The 24,857-nt window shown below is 42.3% G+C and overlaps 1 protein-coding gene across 7 annotated transcripts in view; it reads right to left on the minus strand.

The window, feature by feature from the left end:
- The window catches only part of KIF1B (kinesin family member 1B), a 75,456-nt gene that overhangs the window by 38,470 nt on the left and 12,129 nt on the right, over positions 1-24,857 (minus strand). For 2 of the 7 annotated variants that reach the window (XM_054291826.1, XM_054291827.1), the window contains exons 3-20: positions 17,231-17,307; positions 15,957-16,136; positions 15,539-15,604; positions 14,585-14,763; positions 13,796-13,907; positions 13,592-13,669; positions 13,377-13,442; positions 12,371-12,446; positions 11,995-12,073; positions 11,569-11,711; positions 7,820-7,953; positions 6,719-6,798; positions 6,279-6,354; positions 3,846-3,925; positions 2,377-2,483; positions 1,859-1,942; positions 1,517-1,697; positions 1,067-1,139 (exon numbers count right to left, since the gene is read on the minus strand). In XM_054291826.1, coding sequence (XP_054147801.1) covers positions 1,067-1,139; positions 1,517-1,697; positions 1,859-1,942; positions 2,377-2,483; positions 3,846-3,925; positions 6,279-6,354; positions 6,719-6,798; positions 7,820-7,953; positions 11,569-11,711; positions 11,995-12,073; positions 12,371-12,446; positions 13,377-13,442; positions 13,592-13,669; positions 13,796-13,907; positions 14,585-14,763; positions 15,539-15,604; positions 15,957-16,136; positions 17,231-17,307 — 1,871 coding nt within the window. Of the gene's footprint in view, positions 1-1,066; positions 1,140-1,516; positions 1,698-1,858; positions 1,943-2,376; positions 2,484-3,845; positions 3,926-6,278; positions 6,355-6,718; positions 6,799-7,819; positions 8,032-10,385; positions 10,428-11,568; positions 11,712-11,994; positions 12,074-12,370; positions 12,447-12,609; positions 12,628-13,376; positions 13,443-13,591; positions 13,670-13,795; positions 13,908-14,584; positions 14,764-15,538; positions 15,605-15,956; positions 16,137-17,230; positions 17,308-24,857 lie in introns of all 7 variants that reach the window. The other 5 variants (XM_054291823.1, XM_054291820.1, XM_054291821.1 and 2 more) reach the window with 5 other exon arrangements.

Here is a 24,857-nt window from a genome sequence, read left to right on the forward strand (position 1 = left end):
AGAAATTAGCCCCTTGTGATGAAATAATTAGAGATGCAGAAGTCTCTAAGTGTGTAATAGGAATTTAAAAAAAGAAATGTAGCTGCTTCCTATGGAAGCCACAGTACTTTGCTCCATTCTGGTTTGGGAAGAAGGGCAAGAACTTTACAGTGCAAAGCCCAGCATGCATTTAACCCACAGTCTCCATCTCGTACTACAGACATGAATCATGAGTTTGCAATTTTGATCAGAATTCTGACACAACTACATTTGTGTTCTGGCTAAAGACAACCAGCTAAAGCAGAATCAGGACACTCAGGTTTCTCAGGGAAATCTAGACTTCATTCCTGGGTTTGGTCTTGTTTTCCAAATTCACAGGGTGCTTGAAGACTGCATGGATTTCTATTTGTAAAGCACTTCAGAGGTATTTGTTGTGAGAAGACTGAAGTCTTCCTGTATCAGACTTCATTTATCAGACTTCCTATTTGACAAATACGTGGAGTGCTGGAATTCCCAGTGCTCTGAATGAGTTAACACACTGCTCCCTACTCAGATCCCCACCACTGGCTTGTGTACCACCAAGACCCTCATGAGGAACTCCATGCAGGGGAGGGAGAAGGGTTAAAACATGCACAATGCAGCAACATTTTCAGACGTCATTCAAAAACTAGACCTAGTGTATCAATGTTCTAGACATCTCTTTGGCAGCACAAAATTAGTATGTTCTGGTGATCCAAGACAAAAATAAAGGCAAACATCCCAAGGAGTAGCTGTTTAGACTACTGAAAAGGAACTTCAAAAAACACAGAGCACAAAAATGCCCTTCTTTCAGGTTAACTTGCAAGAAATCCAATCTATCCCAACAAGAATTGATTAAAGCCTCTTTACTGTCAATCACAATTTCCGAATTAACCTGAAGGAGCTCACTCACACTGCTAATAATTCACTGTAGACACAAAGAATTTGAAAGCAAAGGGAGAACTGCATTGTGCAGACAACCCAAGCAGGTTTCCTAAACTTTCAGATAAGCAAGGACAGGAATTACTGTTTGCCAAAGGCATAGTTAATCAGGAGTAAGGACACATACCAGTCTTTGCTGCTCCAACAAGAGATCAGCTTCCTCCTTTTCTTTCTTATATAAGATCTCCATTTCTTGTAATCTGAAGATGAACAGAAGAACAGAAGTAGTCAGAGGTCATTAGTTTCCTGTTGGTGTTACTCTACAGGCACAGTCTCCTGAATTACAGTTACTTTTATGAGTAAAAGGCATTGTCCTTAAAAGGAACTGTTCTCTAGCTACTCGGGGTTTCTGAGGTGAAACCCTGCAAGCTGCTTTTCAGCCTTTACCAAAAGCTCTGCAGCATTAGTGGCCAGTGCTTACCTGTGATTTTCAAAGGAGCTGGAGCACTGAAACACTACAGTAAAATAAGAGGAAGCTTTCTGAACTTCCACAAGAGGTAGCACAGATGCTGTGACCCCAGTAACCTACTGCTGACTCTTCCTTCTTTCAGGTCAAAATTTTAAGTTATTTTATTACCTTTTCTCCATCTCTTGCTTCATGTCAATGCCCTGCTTCTCCAGAAGCTCCCTCTGAGCAAATGTCCAGTCAACTGGCTCTGAGGGAGTCTCAGCTGATGGTGTTTTCTCTCTTTCTGCTCGTGCTTGCTCTGGGTGGTTGAATCTGAAGACATGATTTTTACCCATGATGATTCGATTTCCTAGAAATAGGAACAGAAAACTGCAGCTGACAGAAGAATTGTACCAAGTTCTATTTAAAAGATAAAGGTGACACTGCCCCTGAACAGCACCTAATTCCCCATGTATGATGTCAATGTCACATACAGAGAGTCTAAAAAAAATCTGTGGTAGCATTTCTTACCTGAGCGCAACTGCACAGGCTGCACAACCCTCTTGCCATTCACGTAGGTTTCTGATCGTTCACAAGGCTCCAAAGTAACAATAACTACAAAGAAAACATTGATGAGTGAGACTTTAGAGAGTCCTGTAGAGGAACAGAAGTGTGCAAGCCCCAGAGGCCTCTCATTTGCTGCCCATGTTCATACTAACACCAAAGTCAATCACCCCTGGATGCCACACTACTTAAAAATAAAGACCCAAGAGGAAATCAATAGTACTGACCTCTCTACCTACTGCAACTGGAAACTACTTTTTTTCATGTTTATAGTTAACCAGGTCAGAATTTAACTGTTATACTGGCTGCAGCCTACAATTTGAAGCTAGTATCACCTAAACAAATTTTATTTTCTTTCCCTAACACTCAAGAAATCAAGTCAAAGCTGATCCTTTTCTTGAGGTCAGAAAACTTGCAGATCAGGGGGTTCCCTGGGCAGCCATGGCAGTGAAAGCTGCAGGAGAAGCAGAGCTTCACACCTTTACCTTCGCCGTTGTTGTTCCTCTCGCTGCGGAACACGCAGTGCTCCTCCTTGATGTGAGCCCCGCTCAGCACAATGTCCTGGCGCCGCTCTGCGTCAGCCTGGCCCACCCTGCAGCAACAGAGAGGGGTCAGCAGCAAACCAGACACCTGCTGCAGCCCTGCTCTGGACACACTGCCCACACACACCAGGAAAATCTGAACTGTTAAGGCTGCCCTTCAGATGTAAAGGTTTGGACCAGCGCTGAATTCTGCACTGCAGAGAACCTGCTCTGCCAGGAACTGGAGGGTGACAGCTTTGCAAAAGGAAAGCTTTCTCTCCCTTAAAACATGTCACTTGGAAAACTGTTAAATATCTCTGGGTTTAATGCAATTCCTTCCCTTTTAGAAAGGGATGCAAGGTGGGGGGAGCCCAACAAGAACTTCCAGTGGTGTGTTTCAGGCAGACAGGGATCATCCCTCCCACTCATCGCCTTCTGCACTTGAACAAAGGAGCACAAATGGCCCAGGAGGCTCCTGCTGAATAATTTGATGCCACAAGCAGTTTCATCCAGCATCTAGACAGAGAGGCTGGCTGTACCCCTGGAGCACGAAGAGATGTCCATTTCAAACCAAGGTGTTTGAGCAATTCTAGGTACAGACAACTTAATTTCCAATCCTAATGTTTATAACTTGCTCTGCTTATTAATTTACTCATTTCTGATGCCAATGAGCTAGGCTCAATACTTATAATGACTTCTTAAGCCCCAAGCTATTGTAGTCATCATTCTCTGCTGAATTCTCTGCACTTTGATACTCCTTTCAGTGGGCTTAATGCACCTTAGAGTAGCACCATATGCCAGCCCCTGTCAGTGCACTCTCTTCCATTTGTTCCCCAGGAATATACAAATTAAGCAACCAAACACAGCCTGGTGCTCCAAAAATAAAAAAAAAAATCACCTCTCTCCTTCCAGCTGTTTTGAAAATAAATTTTGGAATACAATCAATTTTTAATCTGAAGTCTGGCAATTCAATTTTATCTCATATCTGTGAATGCAGAACCCATTAAATGTGTACTGGCACGAATAACAATTTATTTAAACAATAAAGCTAACATTCAGCCATATTTCATTGCTATGGTTTTCAATCCTGCACTCATCAAAATCTCTCATGCACTTCCAGTAAGTTTTACTACAAACTTAAGAGAGGATGTCATGCTTTCTTTTACTGCCCAGGTGTAATAACAATTTCTTAAAGCTGAGTGACTGCACATGTAACTTTTTGTTAGTTGGTGTTTTTACTTTAAACACCAAGTCAACTCAAAAGAAATTGCATTTCTGCTCTTTTTTCCACCTCCAGCACTCTCATGTTTCATTTGTACCTGCAACTTGCACAGCTCAAGGCACCAGTATTATTTAAACTGACGGTGTCTCCAGCTTGGGGATTTAAGCAAGCAGAGAAGGCAACTCCAGAGTGTGTCAGCACCAACCCTCACCTTGTAATGCCATCTTTGATGTAGTACAGCAGACATTCAGACATGAGTGGATCTTCATTAAGGTTTACAAGATGAGGAGTCTGAAAGAACAAAAAGAAAAAGTTAATTAAGAACTGAGGTTCTGCTTTCAGGCTCCTTCCTGCAGCTGTGGAGGGTGAGCTTTAATCCAGCAGTTTTGCCACGTGTATCGAGATTATTCCAGAATGGATTTTTTCAAACACAACCTCCTAAAGTACTGCAAAGCATCACAAAGTACCAGTGAAATACAGCTCAGATTGCTTAGTTATCCAAAATATCAGTCCATGAAAGGAAGAAAGGCTTCAGCTGGAGAACAAGAAGTCCTTATAAAGTCTCTGTAAACTTTGATAAGGGAAGTCCAAGAGCAGAAAATGTTGCTTCAGTGAAATTTTGAAACTGATATGGAATCAACTTTGACTTTCCTTGGGCACAGGTCGGGTGTTTATTTGGCAAAGTCTGTTAAAATCAAAACAAAATCTAAAACTACCAGTATTCTCTGATACCAACAGCTAAGAAACTCTTCATCTAAACTTCTTCTAAATTTAAATCCACTACAGTTACTAAACCAACCTTCTTTGGTGAAAAAACCCCATTGGAATCAGCAAACAAGTCACAAGGCCTTGGTGTGAAAATCTAGCCAGTGAGATGGCAGTAAGCACAAGCACAAAAAAAAAAGGCAAAAATGGTTAAACATAAGTAAAGCAGAAGGACGATAAAAGAGAAACAAAACTGTTAATAAGCCACTTGTCCCTTTGTTACCCTCAAACTGAACAAATTTAGGAAGAATGAATAAATTTGGCTCAGATTCCTTATTAACACTATTTCCATCAACTTCTCTTAAATGCAAAAAAGTTTACTTATGAGAGCTTTTACCAGCATGACATTTACAGAAGCTTAAAAATTACTATATGGTCATGATGAATTTGGTTTTGAATGAAGGTCTCTGATTGTCAATTGCCCAATGGAAGATTTAATTATAAGGACAGAAAGGGGGAGAAAAAATACAGCTTTTTCACCCCTAAAAATCCAGGGGTGACCCAAAGCTGCAGCTGAAGATGTTCCACGCTGCCATTGCTGTTCACTGCACGAATCAGCACTTGGAGCTCTTTAAAGCTCTTCAATCAAGAGAAAAATGGAGAGAAACCAAATCCCAGACACAGTGATCTGCTGTAACACCACTACAAGTTGCGCCACTTGAATAGTTTGTAAGAAATAAAGCTCCCCAGCTTGAGAGAAGATGCTGGCACACCCAGCTGTTCACTCTTTGTGTATGATGAGACACATCCTGGTACCTCAGAAGTGCAGAGTCCTTACACAGAACACTTCACATTTTCTAGCTAAGCTCTCGTCTCCTACATTTTCACAACCACCACAGTTACTAGAGGGACAGCTAAGGAACTGCAAGGATAGCAAGGAACAGAAGCAGACAGGACTGGGTTGGGAGTTTCACTTCTCCTAAAAAATCCTATACAGGTAAAAATAAATACTATCTATTACCCAAGCATCTACTTTATCCAGGTGGCATTTATACACAAACCTGATCAGCTGAAAATGCACCAAAAGAATCATCAAAAAGAGCTGATGGCCTCTCAGGAAAAATCTAAAAGGAGATGAGGATCCATAACATAAGAGGAAGAAATGTAAAGAATACTCAATGAATCTTGCCTCTTTACAAACCTTGGGCACTCCTGGAGTAGCTACTAGAAGCAAACTGGAGTTCTACCAACACCAAGCATTGCAGACTAACACTATTCTAAGTGAAGGATTAAACATTTTAAACAATTCTGGGGTTCTGCATTTCCGTGCAGTGCCTCTGAATAGGTTCCTGCTTAACCCTAGATCAAATTTACTACACACTTGCACACTAAAATATTACCCATGCTGCTTGTTCAAAGCAGGATTTTTACCCTGTATTTCTTTTATAATTCTGCTTTACCTGCAGAGACAGGTTCTTTGCTAACCTAATTATTTTACACTTACAGCACTGATTTATGCCCTTTTCCTGCACAGTTCTGCTTCTTTCTAATTTCAGAAAATAGAACTAATGGCAAGTATTGAATTAAATATTCCCTTGCATCCCCTGTGTTCACTGGTTCATTAGATCACTATCCTTTTTTCCAAGGGGAAGAAGGATTAACAAAAAATTCAAGGAAGAGCACCTAAACAAGCCTTAAATCTTGTCAAAGAAGAACAGGTAAAGCACACAAAGGTCACACAGAGTTACTGCAGACAATGGCAACAGAATTAAGACACAGCACCTTCTGATTTGCTACTGAATCAAGATACAAAAGGAGCTGCTTCTCCTTGCAGCACAGCATCTTCTAAAGACAAATCCAAAACAGTTCAACTCTTATCACCCTCCTGCCAGGTCAATTAGCTTTTTGGAAACATGCAAGAGTTAACAATTTTCTTTACCTTTTTGGGTGAGAAGACTCCCAGTGTTCCTCCATCTTCCCGAATGGCAACGCCCATTTCTGCCAACAATGCCTCCCTGATGGAGAAAAACAGGATATTGCCCCCCATTTTAGGCTTCTGAGACAACTAAGGTCCAATAAAAGCCAGGTAATTACTGGATCAGACTTTGAACCAGCCTACCCAGGACTGTAACCACTTCAGAGCACACCAGGGCAAGCTGGCAAACTTTTAGTCTGAGAGTGGCCTAAGGAACAGCAACTTCAACTGTGACAAACCCAGGAAAGAGCAGGACTTCCAGCACTGCCCTGCTCTTCTACATCTAACACAAGGGCCAGCAGAACCATCCCTGACACCATTCTCCACTGCTTTGGAACAGAGTAACCTTCTCCATTTTCCACTTTCCAGAGACCATCCACACTACAGCACTTTCCATTCCTGACCTTTCCATCCTAATGGCCTCTGTTTTCCTCAGTTTCTCTTCCCATGTTTCATTCAGCTCTGCAATGATCTTCTCAGACTCCTGTGTGAAAACACCAAAAGATGTTTTACAATTCTTTCCCAAGTTCTTCACATTCACAAAGCAATTGAAGTCTGTGCTCTGTTTAGGCCTCAAATTAATTTCACATATAAAAAGCATTCTTAGCACTTTAAAACTCTTACTTATTTCCCTTAAATTTTAAAAGGGTAGGAAGTCCTGAAGGCAAGCTGAGAAAAGATGACTTCATATCTAACCACAGTCACTTTATTTTGAACCACCTAAACTCATTTCCCTTTTTTTGTAAAAAATCTGATTTACAGACATGATTCAGTAACTGAATGCCAAGGAAATGCAGAGACCACACTGTTACTGCCATGGCAACAGAGGGTTTCCAATAGGAAAGGGAAATGCAGAGTGTGCTCAGCCCTGTGGCAGTGTCTGATGGGCAAACACTACAATGTTGCAGAGACTCAACACAGCCAACTCTCCCCACTCCTCCACCCATGGACATTGGGGGGGCTTTCATAAAAATCAAGAAATGCTTCACTGTGATGCACTTTGCTGTGGTTTAATTCTGTGCAGCACTGGGACAAGGCTGCCTTTGTCTGGCCCAAACATGCTACTCTGTGCTTCACATTTTAATCTGTGGGGGCTGGGCGAAGACAACAGTGGCAGGATTATTCTTCCTCCTTTTTTTCAACTTTGGGGTAATTTGGTTTTCTGACAGCTGAGTGCATTTGCAAGTCAGACTTGGCTCTCACTAGTGCTGACCAGGCCTCTAAGTCTACACTTATGATCAAATTTTCCATAACTACAAGTGCATCAGATGACCCGTAAATAAGAATCAAGAACTTAATTTATAATTTAATTGTAGCTCCAGGCTACAATTAAACCTAAATAATCTTAACAAGAAAGGTTGTGCATGAACCCAGTTTCTAGCCCACTGCAGTTAAGTGCCCTCTTTACAGTGCAAGTGGGTTTCACACAATTTCTACAGACACAGGAGACATTTATGAAATTAGTCCTGCCAGGTCCTTGATTCTTTAGCCTCCTTAATACCCACCTTCAAACGTTCAATGGCCTCTTCTCCTCCTGGTGTTGACATGATTCTTTCCTGTATACTGGACACAGATGTTAAGCCCACCTGACTACTGAGAGAGCAGGAGGATGGAGATGCAGTGAGGGACCCCATGGAGGCTGTGGAAAAATTGCCAGGACGTTGATTCTCGGAGGCTAGCAAGTATCTATGCTTATTGTTCTGAAAATCTTTCAGATCTGAGAGAGAGACACACAGACAGAGGGAAGGCAGGAAGAAGGGAAAACAGGAAGGGGGAAGGAAGAGGAAAAAGGGAAGAAAGGAAGGAAGGAAATACCAGTGTAAGAGGAAAGCATTTAAGCAGCAACAAGGCAAGTTTTGTAATTTTTAGATGGCAGTTCTGAAACAAATCTTTTAATACTAGCAATACTCAACTCAGACCCTGAGGTTCACTAGGAAAGACTGCATCATAAACCTTTCTAAACAAAAAAGATCGAAAAAATAAATTACACCTTGGCCAAAAGCAGCCATCCTACTCCTCACTGAACACTAATTAACCTGAGCACCCTGAAGCTTAGAGCAGGACCAAATTGAGGTCCTCACGAGATTACTGACATTTTGGGTTGAAGTCTGAGACATCAACCCCTAAGCTCAGGAAAACATTCTCTTCCAGAGTCCTTTCATGTGAAATGATGATTAAGTAAATCTTTATCACAGCAGTGGTTCTGCTGCTGAAGCACCCAGACCACACGGACAATGAACTTCCTCTCCTTAAATCCTCACCACAGAATCACCTGTCAGTGCACGACAGGGACACGAGAACATAAACTCACAACAACATCATTATGGTGCTTCTTGACCTTCCTCACCTGAAGAAAAATGGAAATCTAACATATATGATCAGCAAAATATCTGATAAGGGTCTTACATTTCAGAAGGTGCTTCAAAGCTTTTTGGCTGTTAGTTTAAACAAGAAAGGTCTTTAAAAAACCTCCACAATTTAACAAGGTGGCTTTTGTAGTCTGAAAACCTGCAGGCCTGAAAATGCTGCCTTGAAAAAAAGCCAGAGAATAAGAAAAGCTGCCTGAATGATTTAAGAACAAATATACAAGGAAAATTAATATAAATTTAATTTGTCTTCTTGGATACATCTGTAAGCCATTTCCTCAGAATAATCACACACCAAAAGAAAAATCTTCTAACATGAAAATATCAGATAACTGAATAGCTCAGTTTTAATATTTTAAAATTAAATTCCAAAGAAAATTCTTTAAAATAAGTCACTTCAGGAGAGAAACAGGTCAAATCAGACCCTGCATGTTATAAACAGGGGCATCACACTTACAAAGTGAGATGCTCCCCCAGACATTGCATAAATTTCCCTGTCCTCCTACATCTCCTGTACTCTTCCCCTGAACAATCCTGCCATTGTCAGCCTTATGCCCTAGTTCACTCCACGCTCAACCTGCTGTTTCAGCCTCCTGGAACTGATGACTGCCCCCAGTCAGTTTGAAAACCACCATCTGCAAATACAGGAGGCAGGGCTGGGAGTTTCACAGCAGAGAAGCAGGTTAAGGGAAGGGAATGCTGCCAGGATGAGGAAAGCAGGCATGACAGAGCAGGGATGAAGTCTCAAAAGGCCATGCACTCCTGAAGAGAAAGGAAGTGGCACTTGCAGCAGCTCCACAGTGGCTGTGAGAAGCAGAACCCTCAGGACCATGCACGCTGCTCCTGCAGCCGCAGCTCTCACACCGCGACGTGCACACGCTGCCAGCAGCATCAGAACGTCACACAGGCCAGCATGAGTCTTTACACCACCAGTAGCTTCAACTTCAGGAAATTTCAGACAGATCTCTTTCAGCTGATATTGAGTGAGGGTCAAAAAGACTGACTGAAAGAGTTTAAAAAGCCTACCAACCCAAAACTTACATGGAGTACATTTCCCTCGCAATAGACTACATATATGCCCCTTCCTTAGAAGCAAACACCAAGGGAAATAAAATGCTCCTTGCTAACTTGTTTTAGCCCTGTTAAGTTAATCAACTACAACCAACTATACTTAACCTCAAAAAAAGAGACCTTCATCATTATAAGATGTCTGGCTTCTTTCTTTTTTTGTTTTAAAGGATTATACAAAATACATTGCAGTGTCCAGGAGGAACTGGTAATACTTCATCTTGAGTTCATCAACTGAAACATTTAAAGCAAATACTTCAAAGTGGAAAAGAGCTGCTAAAATGCCAGGAAGCCACGTGAGCAGGAACTGAGTAACTGGGGAAAGATTTGAGAGAAAGATTTTCTGGTTCAAATCTAAACTGTGCGCTGTCATGAGAACACACTGGGGAACTACCACTCTCCCTTCTGTATTCTGCCAGAAAGTAACAATGAACATACGTTGCACTTTAAACTCTGCATTTTTTTTTGTTGTGGACTCAGTCTAAGAAGTGTTGGTGAGGCTGGTTTTCATGAACCTGCACTGCATTCCAGTGAGTGTTCTGTCTGGGATTTCCCTATGAGAAATGCTGGCATGCAAAGCTCTGTTAAAAGCTGACCCAGAGAAAGCAGGTTAAAAAGAGAACCACACAATACACACATTTGACTCCACTTCCAGAGTATTCATCTCCCATTGGATCAACTGAAAGGAAGCAGGAGGGAAAATACAAGAAGGATCAAAACTGAAGGTTCACTAGTGCCATAGGAAGGGAAGAGAATACTACTTGATGTTTAAAGAAACAAAACACAGTTCTCAGTAACACTGTTTTTTTTCAGTTTGGATTAATAACCAAAACCCACAGACTCTAACAAGCATGAAAAACACTTGTATTTCATTGTCTTCTGGCCTCATTCTCTTGAAAACAAGCAAACAAAGAGGTAGATACATGTTGCATGTCTTTAGTAGTCTGTGACTTAGTCAGGACTTCTGCTTCACCAACAAAAAGGTCTGAAAAATCAGAAACTGGAGTAACACTTTATTATTCTTTTAGTCAAAGAAGCTTTTAATCCACTGGAATACATTCTGTGCTTTTATGGGCATTTCCTTCACTAGGAATTAAATCACTGTTCATATTATAGAAGAATGTAGCAGCTAAAATTTCAGTTCATTTGTCTTGTTTGGAATGAGGACAAGGAAATTGGGCACAAGTGTGTTCTAGTGCTTTAAAAGGTTGCTGGCAAAGCAAATCAGTACAACACAGCTCTGCCAACCTAACTCAAAATCTCCCAAAAGGATTCATTAGTTATTCACAAGCAGCTGTTGCATAGTTACTTCAAGATGACAAATGATTTGTCACTCAGGGCACTGTCTAACATTGGCCATTGTTTTCTTTTGTGAGTGAGGATGGCATTGAAGCCAGGTATCAACTAATAACCTTGACTCTCTGAGGAGGAAGAAAAGAGGCCTTTTTTCCTCAGTATGGAACTAAGTTTCTGTGTCTCAGCTCTTTTATTGGCAGCCAGACAAAAAGCTCTCCGTAACTCAGCAGAGCAACTCCTGAATGTGCAAGTTCTACTACACAAAAGCATTTCTACAATAGTAGGAAAATTCAAACTCCGTATTTTTCCTTGAGTTTGAAGGTGGCTTGTGAATTCCACACACAAACCTAAGATGGTCATTTGAAGACAGAAAGGGCTGCCATTTCTAAAACCATGTTCAAAACTTAAATATCAGCACCTATATTTAAAGTCTGTGTTTTAAATCCTTTTGTCTCACTGGCTCAGGTCTCCCTCCTCTGCTAGAGGCCATGCCCAGGACAGTGAGGTGTGTTTAATCCACTTACTGTCAATAATATCTCCCAGGCCTTGAGCACGCAGGAGATCCTTGAGCCTTGTCACCTCCTCCTTCAGCTCCCGCACCAGCTTGGCGTTGGGATCCTCGTTGATAACAGCATTGCATTTAATCTGCTTTGCACGATCAGCATATCTGCAAGCACACAGAACAATGAAACCTTACCACAAACATGGAACTAAATAGATATAACTTTTATTCAACACGGGGATGCAGCAGCACAGAAGTAATTTCACTTGGATGTCAGCAGAGGAGGCAATAAATCCCTGCTTCCTCTGTAGGGTAATTGAGTTCTTGCCAGTAGAGTCCTCTTCCCCACAGATAAGCTCAGCTCACAATAAGCCAAAGGTTTAAAGGACAAAGTTGGGTCTTTAGAGCAAACAGTTACCCATATCTATCCCACAGGAAGAGAAAGTACCTTAGAGTGCTCAAAGTTTCATCATAGTTTATGTCTGCTGGACTGAGAGCAGCGACCATTGCAGTTCTGGAGTTACCACCTGTAGTGAATGGCAAGATTTTAGATGAACTGCAGCACACACTTTAGGCACTACCTATCTACCAAATATCAATGTTTTCAATAAATTATAGAATTCAACTAAATTCTGCAGTATTAAGAAACATACAAAAACTACAGGAGAGAGTTATAGCATTAATGTAAGGTGGAACTATGATGACTCTGATTTGCATGCTAAAGATATTTAGCCTCATGCTCAATACAAATTTAAGTGAGTAAAAGCAGTCAGGCAATTCAGTGATACTTTCTTTTCATACTGGCACAGACAAATCAGCCATACCTAGATTTTCTCGAAGAAGCCACGTTAGTACAGAATCCCTGTAGGGTATAAAGTCTGTCTTCTTCTTCTTTTTGCTCTACAAAGAAACAACACAATATGGAAAATAGGAAGGATTTTCTGTGTAAGAAAGATGTGAACATCTTCCTGACGTTTAAATTCTGTGTTATAACACAATTCCGAGCAGCAAACCTTACACTAGGCAAAGAAACCAACATCTACTCCTACACAGACCATCCTACCTTGCTGGTGCAGTTATCCTAAATTGAAAGCATTAAGGAAAAAGGAAAAAGAAGAAGGATGAGCTTCTTAACAGAGATTTACACATTGTTTCCATGTCAGACAGTACTTCCTTTTCTTAAAAAGCCAAATTAATGGAATTAAACACTTCAATTGAAAAAAAATCTAAAAAATACTTAAGCATATTCAACCTGTCCAAGGTGTTGACTCACTTTTAAAAGGAACAACAATCATTTATTTGTTTTGTTTCTTTGGGTTTTTTTTTTATAGCAGCTGAATACAAAAATAAAAGACAAAGTACTTTTCTAAACCCACCACATTTTGCTTGGATCAATATATGCTCACTTAAGACATTATTAAGTCTTGCCATTGCAAAGAAAGCCAGTGAATCAAGTTATTGCACTTACATTTCTACAAATTTTAACAACAAAGCTGCAGTTAAGTTTTCTACAATTATTCTTTCAAATAAAAATAAAATTACTGCACTGCACTGAAAGTCTAAAATCTTGCTATGTGAACAGGTCTTCACAGGCTTCTTCTGCAAGGCTTCTTCACAGTTAAACAAACCAATGCTTCCATCTGTTGACAGCCTGTGTGACACCCACAGAATAGTATCAACTCTATTCATCTATCAAAATACACACAGCTAATAGGGCTGAGAATGCAAGGCCAAGAACAGCAAATGATTCTGCTGTGCTCCACGGATTTTACAGTTTCCATTTGACCAGCTATGCAAAGGTTGTTGCAGGGAAGGAAAGGCTCTACTTACCACTTCAGCCAATGCTGAAATAACTTTGCCCAGAGTTGTGAGAGACTTGTTGATATTTGCTCCTTCCTGAGAAAAGAGAAACCAGTGTTATATAGTAATTAAAACTCTTCAACCATGAATCTCTTCAGATCTTCAGGTTTGCAACTATTTCTCCCACAGTTGTAACTTATTATTTGTCCAGCAAGGACTCCTGTGATGCCTCCCCAGCCCCGCACCTTTAACCGGGTTCCCTTGGCACCGGTGGAGTCAGCTCGCTCACTCCCAGCCAGATCCACCAGGCTGATCTTGCTGACCTGAACACAGAAAGCACATGAACAGGAGAATGAGTTCTTGGTGAACCAGAGCAAGGACAGAACTACAAAGTCACTGCACGGAAGATGGGTGAAAAACAGTCAGAAAGCCACTCATCTGTAACACACCTTCTCTGTGGAAAGATCAGTTTCTGTGTCATGTTTCTTCTGAGTAAAGACAATTGTAAACACAGCATGAGAGCGGCTGCTGGTTTCATTCATGTTGGTGGCTGCCACAGTCCTGAAATATGAACAGAGCATGTTTAAAAAAGGACAATTACCTGCAGGGCTGAATGCAGCTGCAGAGGAATGAGAGCAAGAGGCTGCACAGGTGATGTGCTGCCCTGTAACCAAGACCCAGCCACACCTAGCATCATTCCCAAGCCCTTTCATTTTTTCACTCCTGAATTATTCCCATCTTCATCACAGTTCAGACAGAGCTTTCTCAGTTTGTGTACTCCGTAGTCCATCTTACATGCAAACACCCAAGAACACCTGAGCAGCATTTATGAGTCCAATGAGTCCATTCTCACTCATTGTTGAATGAAGCCAAGAGCTTGCATGGAAACAACTAATAATGAAGCAGAAACTGAAGCTGGAATGCCAGCTTTGGTCCTGACCACCTGAATTGAGGAAACAGGAGACTATTCACATAAGCTTTTAAACTAGGATAGTGACAGAGTACATAGCAAAGGCAGAAGTAAATGCCAGATAATTATTTAGACTTTATCTCAAGTCCTTGCAATCTTTAAATGTCTACACATCGATTTGCAGGACTAGTTCAGCACACAAAGCAATTTCAGCTTTTAACAGCATTGATCAGTGCATATTTCAGTAATACTCCTCACTTACAAGAGGTTTTTTAAAGTGCTAATGCATAACACTGCTAAGAATATATAACACACTCCCATCACTAACCTGGCTTTGTTCCCAGCATCCATGAGGTCTGCAATATCTGTGTAAGATGTGACTGCTAACTTGGACAGATCCTCCACGTAGGGTCCAAGGAGAGGATGTTCTCGCACCCGCAAATTCCCTTTGTTCTTCGGGTTCAACAAGTCTCTGACTCTCTCACAGTAAATCTCCATGTAACTCACCTGAAAACAGAATATTCACAGACAATTCAGTATTTCTGAAGGTCTCCTCCACAGCATTTCAGAGTGCCAGCAGCAGAAATTCCCCCAGCCTACCACAGGAAAGCGAAGGGTGTCTCGGGTCATTTAACAGCCTAAACACTGGCAAAGGCAAGAGTCAAAATTCTCCTACATCACACCTCTAACATAAGCTGCTGGCCCTGCATCCATGTATAGATCCTTCAACCATTTCAGAAAATGCTGGTGTGTAATGAAAAATTATACACTGGAGTCCACAATCACCTTAACAGCTTTAATATGACACAGCACAGGCATCAAACAAGACAGATGGTAAAAGGAGTCTGCTTCCAAGGAATGTCTCATGAACCACCAAAGCAAACGTAGGAAAGAAAAAAAAAAGTTTCTTTCTTGTCTGAAGAAGCAACTTTTGATTTTAAAAATCACGGCTATAGTATTTGACAACAAACATGCAGTCTTCCAGCTATTAGTAAAATAAAACCATCTGTAAATGCATCTTTAAATTTTTCAGCCCATCTTTTTTTTCAGGATTACTACACAGGTAAAGGAACACTGGTTTTCTGTTGAGGGTAAAAAAGGAGTCACACAAAGGTTTTTACATTTGTCTCAAAAGAGAAAAGACAAAAAGCCTTAAAAAAATAAAATTAAAACCCCCGAACTAATCAGAAATAAGCATCTTAGTGCATCATCAATAACCCAGCACCTAAGCTCAGTTTGATGTCCAGCATACAGACATTCTTTGATACCTCACCACACTCACCTCTACAGAATATGACATTTCCTCATTGCTGTTGTCATTGATTTTCTCAAACAGCTCTTCACATAGCTGGAAAGAAATTAAGCCCAAGTCAGAAATGAGTCTTTACTGAGAAGTAACAAGTAACTATCAGGACATGTCATGGAAACAGCTTTAGAATGAGGGCAGTGAAAGAAAATCACCCTAATGCATCCAGCACACACAGCATCACTGGAAGATAATTCATCTCAGTCCTACATCACTATCAACTTTACTTTGTCCAGTATCTCAACAAGTGCTCTAGGTTTCAGCAGTATCATTATTCTGTACTGTAACATCAGCAGTAAGCTTCATTTCTGTTAACTCTTACTGCAATACAAAACACAAGTGTGTGTCTGAAGGTGCCATAAAAACCAGATTCCCTTTCTGGGCTCACTCCTACCTGGGGAATGATGCCTGCTTGGCTCTCCTCCTGCTTGCCCATCATGGTGTAGGATTTGCCAGCTCCAGTCTGGCCATAGGCAAAGATGCACACGTTGTAGCCCTCAAAGGCATGCTGGAGCATCTCCTTCCCAATATCATTGTACACACGGCTCTGAGATGCAAAGCAGGGATCTTCAGGCTGGAAAGACACCAAAACAGCATCAATACAGACTTCTCTATCAATTGAGTAAGATTTCAAAAAGCAACTGGTTTTATCTTGGGGGTCAATCCCTCAGGAAGAGGTAAATTAGGCCATTTTTACACACAGGTTTTTCCCAAGGCAGAACAAGATGGAGAAGAACAACAATGACAATGTCACTGCATTGTTTGTGAGTGTATCTTATTCTTAATCTAGCATTCTCTTGCTTCCTGAAACATTGCATTTTAACATTACCTGCTCCTGAAATCAGGACAAATTTAGCTGTGCTAACATTCTAACGTCGGGGTCAAGATTTTATCAGAGCTCTTCTGTTCCTTGATGCTGCTTATCTGCTAGTTTTCATGCATTCTGTTCATAATGTTCCTGTGACTGGGCTATAATCAACTTTCACGGCTGCTCTGGAAAACTCAGTAAGAGAGGCGAGTATTTTATTGTGAAAACAGTCTCATTGACCACAAATTTCCTCAGAAATATTAAATCTTATTTCACCACCTAAGTTACTAGAATTAATCTTAGAGATATGCATTATCCCTTCTTTGTACATCTTTCAGAAAACAAGGCAGGGGAGGAGGAGGTGGCAGAACAACACAGTTCTGCTGGAGAACAATTACTGGAAGTTACTGAGAGCTTAGCACCGACTCACAGAAGGGTGGGGCACAGGAGCTGGATGAGAATTTATTGCTTTTGCAGCTATTGGAAACGTGGGTCACTGTGCTGCCTTTTCCACATATGCCAACAAAACCCAGACCATGTATCCCCTTGAACTGTAAGGACTCGAGCAACTGTCATTTGTCCAAGAGGAAAAATGAATTACCGTGGCACACGTGTATCCTTAAAATATTTAGAACAGAACATTGCTGGAGAATATTTTCAGTAATCTTCCAAATATGTACAAGTTGTTTTAGCTTTCTGCTCTCACCCAAACAGGGAAACACAACATACAGTGACAAGCTTTTAACCTGAATGTGGGTGAGAAAGACTGCAGAAACATCTGACAGGGGTTCATGATCAGAAGAGAATGTTAAATCAAACCAAACAACAACACAACCAGGCTGTCTTGTAAAAGCACTTACCGATGTGTGGGACCAGTAAGAGTAGTCAAAGCTGAAGGACTTTGGTGCTTCCTTAGGATTCTTTGGGTTGATAATACCTACAGGAATAAAATTCAAACTCTTAGCTAACTTGACACTTAGGAGCATAATTAATAAACTGACTGACCCACACTGTGAATCTGAGTATTCAAAGCTGCCACATGGCATACGAGTAGGAAGACTGTAGTAACAGACTCACTGCTTCCTAATACTACTATTTCTGTAGGACTCATTTTAAATAAGACAAGAAAAAAATTCCTAGGAGAAATATGCTGTTGCTTAACAGAATTCTGTGCATTCCACACAATCAACAAAGGCTTTTCCAGATACCTTTAGGTTGGTGGGTTTAGTACTTGAGGGTTTTTTCCTTCCCAGCAACAAAACTGCTTGGTATAACCTTTGCCTGCAGGGGAGCAATACACAATGGATGCAGCTCTCACTGCAGTGGCACACACAATGCCTGTAGTTTCTGTATTCCAAGGAAGGTAATTTATAAGCACAGTCCTTGCTGCAGAAGTGACTCTACTGCTTCCTTCTTTTCGATACTACAGTGGTGGAAATGCTTCAATATATTATTTCCAGCAGCTGTTCTCAACATCTCTGTAATCTCTGTAAGTAGGACTGCATAAAAGCACAGTCCTGAGGGAATTAGGTAAACCACCCTGGATTTACACATCTGCCCCTGCACCTAAAGCAGCAATTTGCCCCTGGGAGCGAGACACTAACTGTGATGTGTGCAAATAAAGTCCACAAGGAAATAAGCCATATAAAGGTGTCAGCAGTCTTCCTGGGGATGATTTACATCCTGATACCAGACATCCTAGAAAGAAGATGCTTTTTTCTCACATATTCTTCCAGTTAGTTTATGCTTTGGGAGATTGGGGCTTCTCCCTTTCCTTCTGTGATGAATAAAAATTATATCAGCCACAGCTCTTACCATTTCAAACATGAACTTAGCATCTTGTTTCACTGAAATCTCTGAAAATGTGGTTACAGAATCCCCATTAAAATCAAATCATTCCTCTACCAGATGCTGTGCTCCTGAGCAGGGCTGTTGTCCAAAACGACAGTGTGGAGAAAAGATCACTGGCTGGATTGCAAATAGCAACAGTTGCTACTCTACTTCTCCTGGCCAACTCCGTTTCACTTGGATGCACCTTGTGCTGACATTCTTGCCTTAAAAAACCCGACAGACATGCAAAGCCAATGAATTATATGCACCAGCACAGTATCAAATTGCCAAAAATGCTTGTGGCTTTGGATAGCAACACAGGCATCAACACAGAACAAACTGTAACCTAAGCAATCATCCACGGCTTTAGCCTCCCCTTACCAGCTTTGCCTGAACAGCTCCACTATCACTATTCCACCAGTCCTAAGGAGAACAAAAACAAACCCCAAAGACAACTCCCTGCCCCAAACTGAAATTAGTTCTCTCCTTGCAGGGCATTCCACACTGCTACAACTCAACAATTTCTCATTTAAAAATTTAATATCAAAGCTCCAAAAGGTAAGGGAGATGTAATGCCTTGGATCTGAAAGTCCCTACCCAAAAAAGCAGTACAAATAATAGAATCTCCACTTTAGTGTCTGAAAAGGCACCACAAACTTGCCATTAGTTCCCCTTTCTTGCTCCAGCCTAAATTTGATCCACCACATTGGAGAACAGTAAAGTTCAGGCTCTGTGATTTATGCAAGTCATTCCATTCAGCTCCATTTTTTTCTCTTTTTAAACCACTGTTGTTATTATTATTGTTGTTTTCTTAGACAGGCTTTCCTCAGCCCTTCACACTAACTTCCATGTCCAGCTCACTACTTTGAAAATCACTTTTTAGGATGGATGCTTTTGCAAAGCATATCTGGAGAAGTGTACCAGGAAAAGGAGTTTAATGTGCAAGAGAGCAGCTCTGTCAGAGGTTGGGAATGCAGCTGCCTGGCCAAAACCTTCCACTGCAGCAGGAAAGGGTCAGAGCAAGCCTCCCAGCTGCCAGGAACTCTGCAGGCTGCCCCTTGCCACTGGGATCCAGACACAGCCTTTGCTCTCAGCCTGAAGTCAGTTCATCCCTATTTCTGTTTCTTGCACACAGGCTGCATCCTCCATTTTCACAATTCTCAGTCTACAAATGAATCCAGCAGAGCTGACTGGATGAGAAAATCGAAGATTACAATCTCAATGGATTTCAGCTGGACTGAAACCTCTTCACTTGGGGCACGGATCAGCAGGTGGGTGCTGCCAGCATTAATGATGCCTGATGTAGTCTAGGTTTAAAACCAGTGATCAGGCAGGCAATGATGTGATTAAAACACCTGGAAGATGGTGAGACAGCTAAGAAACCAAGAATTCAAACAGAAATAATGACTTCACTTGAAGTTAGCTATTGCACCAGGCATCATCCTCAGAGGTACAAGAAAACCCAAGAAATCTAGCTACTTTTAATGAAAGTTAATGGATATTTCTGAAGAAATTAAAAGCCTTCATCTAGTACAGGTAAGCTTTATTCTAAAAGTTCATGTGCCAAATTGGGAAAAAAGAAATGGGGATGCATAAATTAGACTGAGTTGGCAACACTGACTTTATGTACCATGTTTCTCAACCTGCTGTATTTTCTGCTGACCACGGAAACAAATACAATTAAAACAGAAAGAGGACTGTTCTCAGTGTCTCCAACATCCACAAGAATACTAACAGCTTTTCAGTTACTTTGTTTGGTTTTTGAAACCATGCAAGGCCAAGATGAATTATCTTAGTGAATCATGAAATAGGTCGTCATCTATCTCCTCTCCCCACAGCAGCCTCACCACACGGTCCACACACTAATGGTTTAATTACAGAGCCTCAGGAAATGAGAAAGGCAATAAGGCAGACGATCACAGCAGGAACGCATTAATAGTCTTTTTATCTTACAGAAGAAATTTGTTTATCTGCTATTTCAAAGGTCCAATGTGGCAATTAACTCTTCTGTTTGCAAACTGACACTGCTGCTTTGTGCTGCAGCTATAATTACCAGCAGCATGGCACCGGAGCAGCTCTGAACGCTGGAGTTAGCCAGTTTCTGAGCAAATCCCTCTTTCAGGCCCCTTGCTTCACCAAGAGCCAATTTATTTATTAGCTCATGAGGTATCTTCTAGCTTTCCACAAGCTCAGCTTTCTGCACCAGAGAGACACTGGAAGGGATAATTCACAGAGCCACTGTCTGCCACACCACTGCTACTGAAACAGGTCACACCTGGAACCCCCAGGTGAGAAGGATGGAACAAGCTGAGGATAACATTTCTCTGCTGCAGCGCCTGAAACCTTCTGGGATCAAAGCAGCAACCACAGTGGGGGTTAATGCCCATCACTGACCTTTGGAATGGAAGGCCAAAAAAAAGGCAAGAGAATGTTCATGGGATTAAAATATTTTCTACAAATCATTGGTTTGGTTGAGAGAGATAAATGCCCATATTATTACTTTTCTTTATTTGAATAATGAATTTCTGGAAATTTTGAATAATAAGCTTCTCCTTAATAGATCTGTTTTCTACCTTTGTACACAAATAAAGTAATTACACATCATAAATTGAGATAAATAAATCTGTGTGAACCCTGTGCAGCAGTACCCATGTGAAGCAGCTGATTTGGTACCCAGCACCATGCCCACCCAGAGACACAGCCTGCATTTTAAAGGCTTAGTTTCCCCTTACAGCTGTACAGTGAGCCAAGCTGAGCTGCTTCACACCATCCAAAGTTCCTCTAAGCAGGAGTAATTCACATATTCTCTGGAGCTCAAGCAATTTAAACAATTCTTTGTAGCTGCTTAGCTGTTTAAGTGTGGTGGACTTTTTGATACCTGTAACCACAAACATTTCCTATCTCACTGACCAAAAGGGAAAGAAACACGTGGTTTTAAAAGAAATTTCTTCACACCAAATAATCTCTTTTTTTTGAGTATTATATAAGACCCAAAGACTGATTTGGCCTTGTACAGGACAAGTACATGGTAGGAGCAGTACAGAGGAACAAAAGGAGAAAGCAGGAACACAATAAATGAAAGAATTATACTTTCAGATATGCTCTGCCAACAGTAACAGACCAATCTCCACAAAACATTTGGATTTTAACATACCCTTACTTAAACAGGCAACTTCATCTTTTGGCATTTTTATTTCCACAGTCCATCCCACTTGTTCCTTAATTAACATTTTATATACCATCCACCATCTGCTTTATCAGCCAGCACAAAAATAACATCTACTTTCAACCTTTCAAATCTATGAGCTCAAATTCATCCCTAGTTTTTTAGCAAACACTGTAGCAATACTTGAAAGACCACTATTGAAATAGTACCCATATATTTCATAGTATGTATTATATTGCATTCCTATTGTCATTTTGGACATCCAAATCTTTTGCCTTATAATCCAGTTTTCATTTCTGAAGCTGAAATTCAAAAAGCTCAGGTCAAATAGCACTTTGTTTTACAGTTATAACCAGAGTGTGGAGCACAGCTGAGAGCTTATGCAAAGTTAAAATCTTCTGGGGTATTTTCAGCTGGAAGCAGCATTCTGTCTTCTCACTCCTTTCTGAACACACACAAACACATTCCCACTTCGAGCCTTCATTTCTGGACTTACACTTCCAGTCTCCCTTAAAACTAACCAAGTAAACAGACAGTGGGAAGCCTACAAAGGGGAGAAAAAAAATCCACAAAAGCAAGGAAACTTAGCCAAGATCAGCCCCCTCATTCCATTCCCATCTACTCAGTCACATAAATATTTTTGCAGGCACAAAGAATGACTAGAAGTGCTTCTTAACCTCTCCAAACTGGTATCAGATTATGACACTGAATTTGCAATCCAAGCCTGCTCTGCTCTCGTCCCAGTCAGTGCTGCTCCTCAGCATGTCACAGATTCATCAGATCAGAAATGATCTGCAGTTCAGTCTGTGGGGATGCCCAGCACACACAGCTCCTTCTAATGAGCTCTTGGAACAGCGAGACAGAGTGCAGAGCACTCGAGAGGCAAGAGCTGAAATTATTCTCTTGCCCTCCCTGCATTTAAAGTCACGTCAGAGGGTTGCCCCGCCTGTGCCAGAGCCCAGAGCCAGAGCCACTCTGCAGGGCTCCATGCCATGCCTGGCATTAGTCACCCACCGTGGGTGCTCCACAGAGCCGCCTGCCTGCAGCTGCCCTTCAGATAAACACCAGCAGCCAGAATTAACCTGTGCTTCATCCTGGGATTAGCTGGGACACAGGCTGTGCTGGCAAGGGGGGTGAAGGGACAGACACACTGAGGGGTTTTAAAAACAAACAATTCCTCATCAGAAATGAAACCCAATTATGACGAAAGTCGAGTATGGAACTGGAAAAACCGACCTTCCCAGATCTGTGCAACACAGCCTGCTTTGTCAGTAACATCTGCCATGCCCATATTGCTACCATAACAGGCAATGCTGAGGGCACAAAACCTCTTGCATTTCTACATATGAAATAAAATTAGGTTTCTTCTCACCAACAGAGGCTTCACACCAGCCTCAACAATTCTCCCTGTGGCAGCATTATTCTAGCTCAAGCACACATTCCAACCAAATGCCACCACTCAGAGATAACAGCTAGCAAGAAAAGCAGTGTCTTCACTTTTGTTCTCCTTAATCATTAGTAAAGGATAGGCAGACATTTTCAAAAATCATTCTGGTCTCAACAGAACTTCGGAAGGGGCAGCTTATGGAAGAAAAATACAAAATAATTTCTATTCCTTCTTCAAACTCTATTTGGATCAATATAAGCAGTAGTTTTATTATGTTTGAATAAACAATTTATCCAATGAAAAACATCTGGGGCTTTCGGAATTGATTCCACAAGACCAAACTAACATTAAATACAGAGTCTCTTAAAAAACATGGGTCTGGAAAATATATCTGCACCATCTGTAGACTAGAATGACAACAATGGGAACATGTTCCTCACAGAGAGCAGGGTGGAGCAGGCATTCTTTATTTGCTGGAACGTGAATAACACCACAAAGACACGTTTAATACAGCCTTCTTTCCTAGGCAAACGCTGCAATCAGATCTATGGCCATAGTGCTTTTATAAGACAGACTTTCAGGGCTGTTATTATAAGAGATAAATGAAGGGAAATGGACACTTCCAGCTCATGAAGCAGTGCTTGCTTTTCAAAGCATTGTTTGCATTTTTCAAATCATTAAAAGGGAAGGAAACCAAGCAGAAGCTAAGAACAGCTCATTTGGAATTCAAGCGGATTCTCTCCCCGCTGAGGAATTTCAGCCGTGCACTGGGAGAAAGGTTGGCTGGGGGAGGGCAGCACCAGGGCAAGGCCCCGCTCCTCACAGAAGCTGCTGGAAAGCCGCTCTCATCCTCAGCTGCTCTCGCAGATCCAGGAGCTATAAATACAGCTCTCCAGCTGGTGTTCTTGGAGAACAGCACGCCAGCAGGCTCTGCAGCAGGCAGGAGGCAGCCGAAGCAGACTGCTCTCCCTGGCTGAAGAGCTCACCCACAGCCATCCCCAAACCTGCACTGCCAATGGATGACCTGGCAATGTCCCAGAGCACAGGCAGCGTGTCAGGGCTGTGTGTGGGGCTGGGCCATCCCCAAACCTGCACTGCCAATGGATGACCTGGCAATGTCCCAGAGCACAGGCAGCGTGTCAGGGCTGTGTGTGGGGCTGGGCCATCCCCAAACCTGCACTGCCAATGGATGACCTGGGAATGTCCCAGAGCACGGGCAGCGTGTCAGGGCTGTGTGTGGGGCTGGGCCATCCCCAAACCTGCACTGCCAATGGATGACCTGGCAATGTCCCAGAGCACGGGCAGCGTGTCAGGGCTGTGTGTGGGGCTGGGCCATCCCCAAACCTGCACTGCCAATGGATGACCTGGGAATGTCCCAGAGCACGGGCAGCGTGTCAGGGCTGTGTGTGGGGCTGGGCCATCCCCAAACCTGCACTGCCAATGGATGACCTGGCAATGTCCCAGAGCACAGGCAGCGTGTCAGGGCTGTGTGTGGGGCTGGGCCATCCCCAAACCTGCACTGCCAATGGATGACCTGGCAATGTCCCAGAGCACAGGCAGCGTGTCAGGGCTGTGTGTGGGGCTGGGCCATCCCCAAAGCTGCACTGCCAATGGATGACCTGGGAATGTCCCAGAGCACAGGCAGCGTGTCAGGGCTGTGTGTGGGGCTGGGCCATCCCCAAACCTGCACTGCCAATGGATGACCTGGCAATGTCCCAGAGCACAGGCAGCGTGTCAGGGCTGTGTGTGGGGCTGGGCCATCCCCAAACCTGCACTGCCAATGGATGACCTGGCAATGTCCCAGAGCACAGGCAGCGTGTCAGGGCTGTGTGTGGGGCTGGGCCATCCCCAAACCTGCACTGCCAATGGATGACCTGGCAATGTCCCAGAGCACAGGCAGCGTGTCAGGGCTGTGTGTGGGGCTGGGGCAGGCTCCAGCTCAGTTCTGGGCTCATGGTTTCTGCCTCAGGCCAGGTAAAACAGTATCTCCCTTCACTTCTCTGACTTGACATCGCAAAGAGCCAAACTGGGCCTCTCCTAAGACCATTTTAACCTTCAGACACATGCCAGCAACACACTGAGAGAACACCACGGAGCACTGGAA

Source organism: Melozone crissalis, unplaced genomic scaffold, assembly GCF_028551555.1.
Source record: "Melozone crissalis strain CALT ecotype California unplaced genomic scaffold, PUWL_Pcris_2 ptg000107l_1, whole genome shotgun sequence".
In the NCBI taxonomy this organism is placed as follows: Eukaryota; Metazoa; Chordata; class Aves; order Passeriformes; family Passerellidae; genus Melozone; species Melozone crissalis.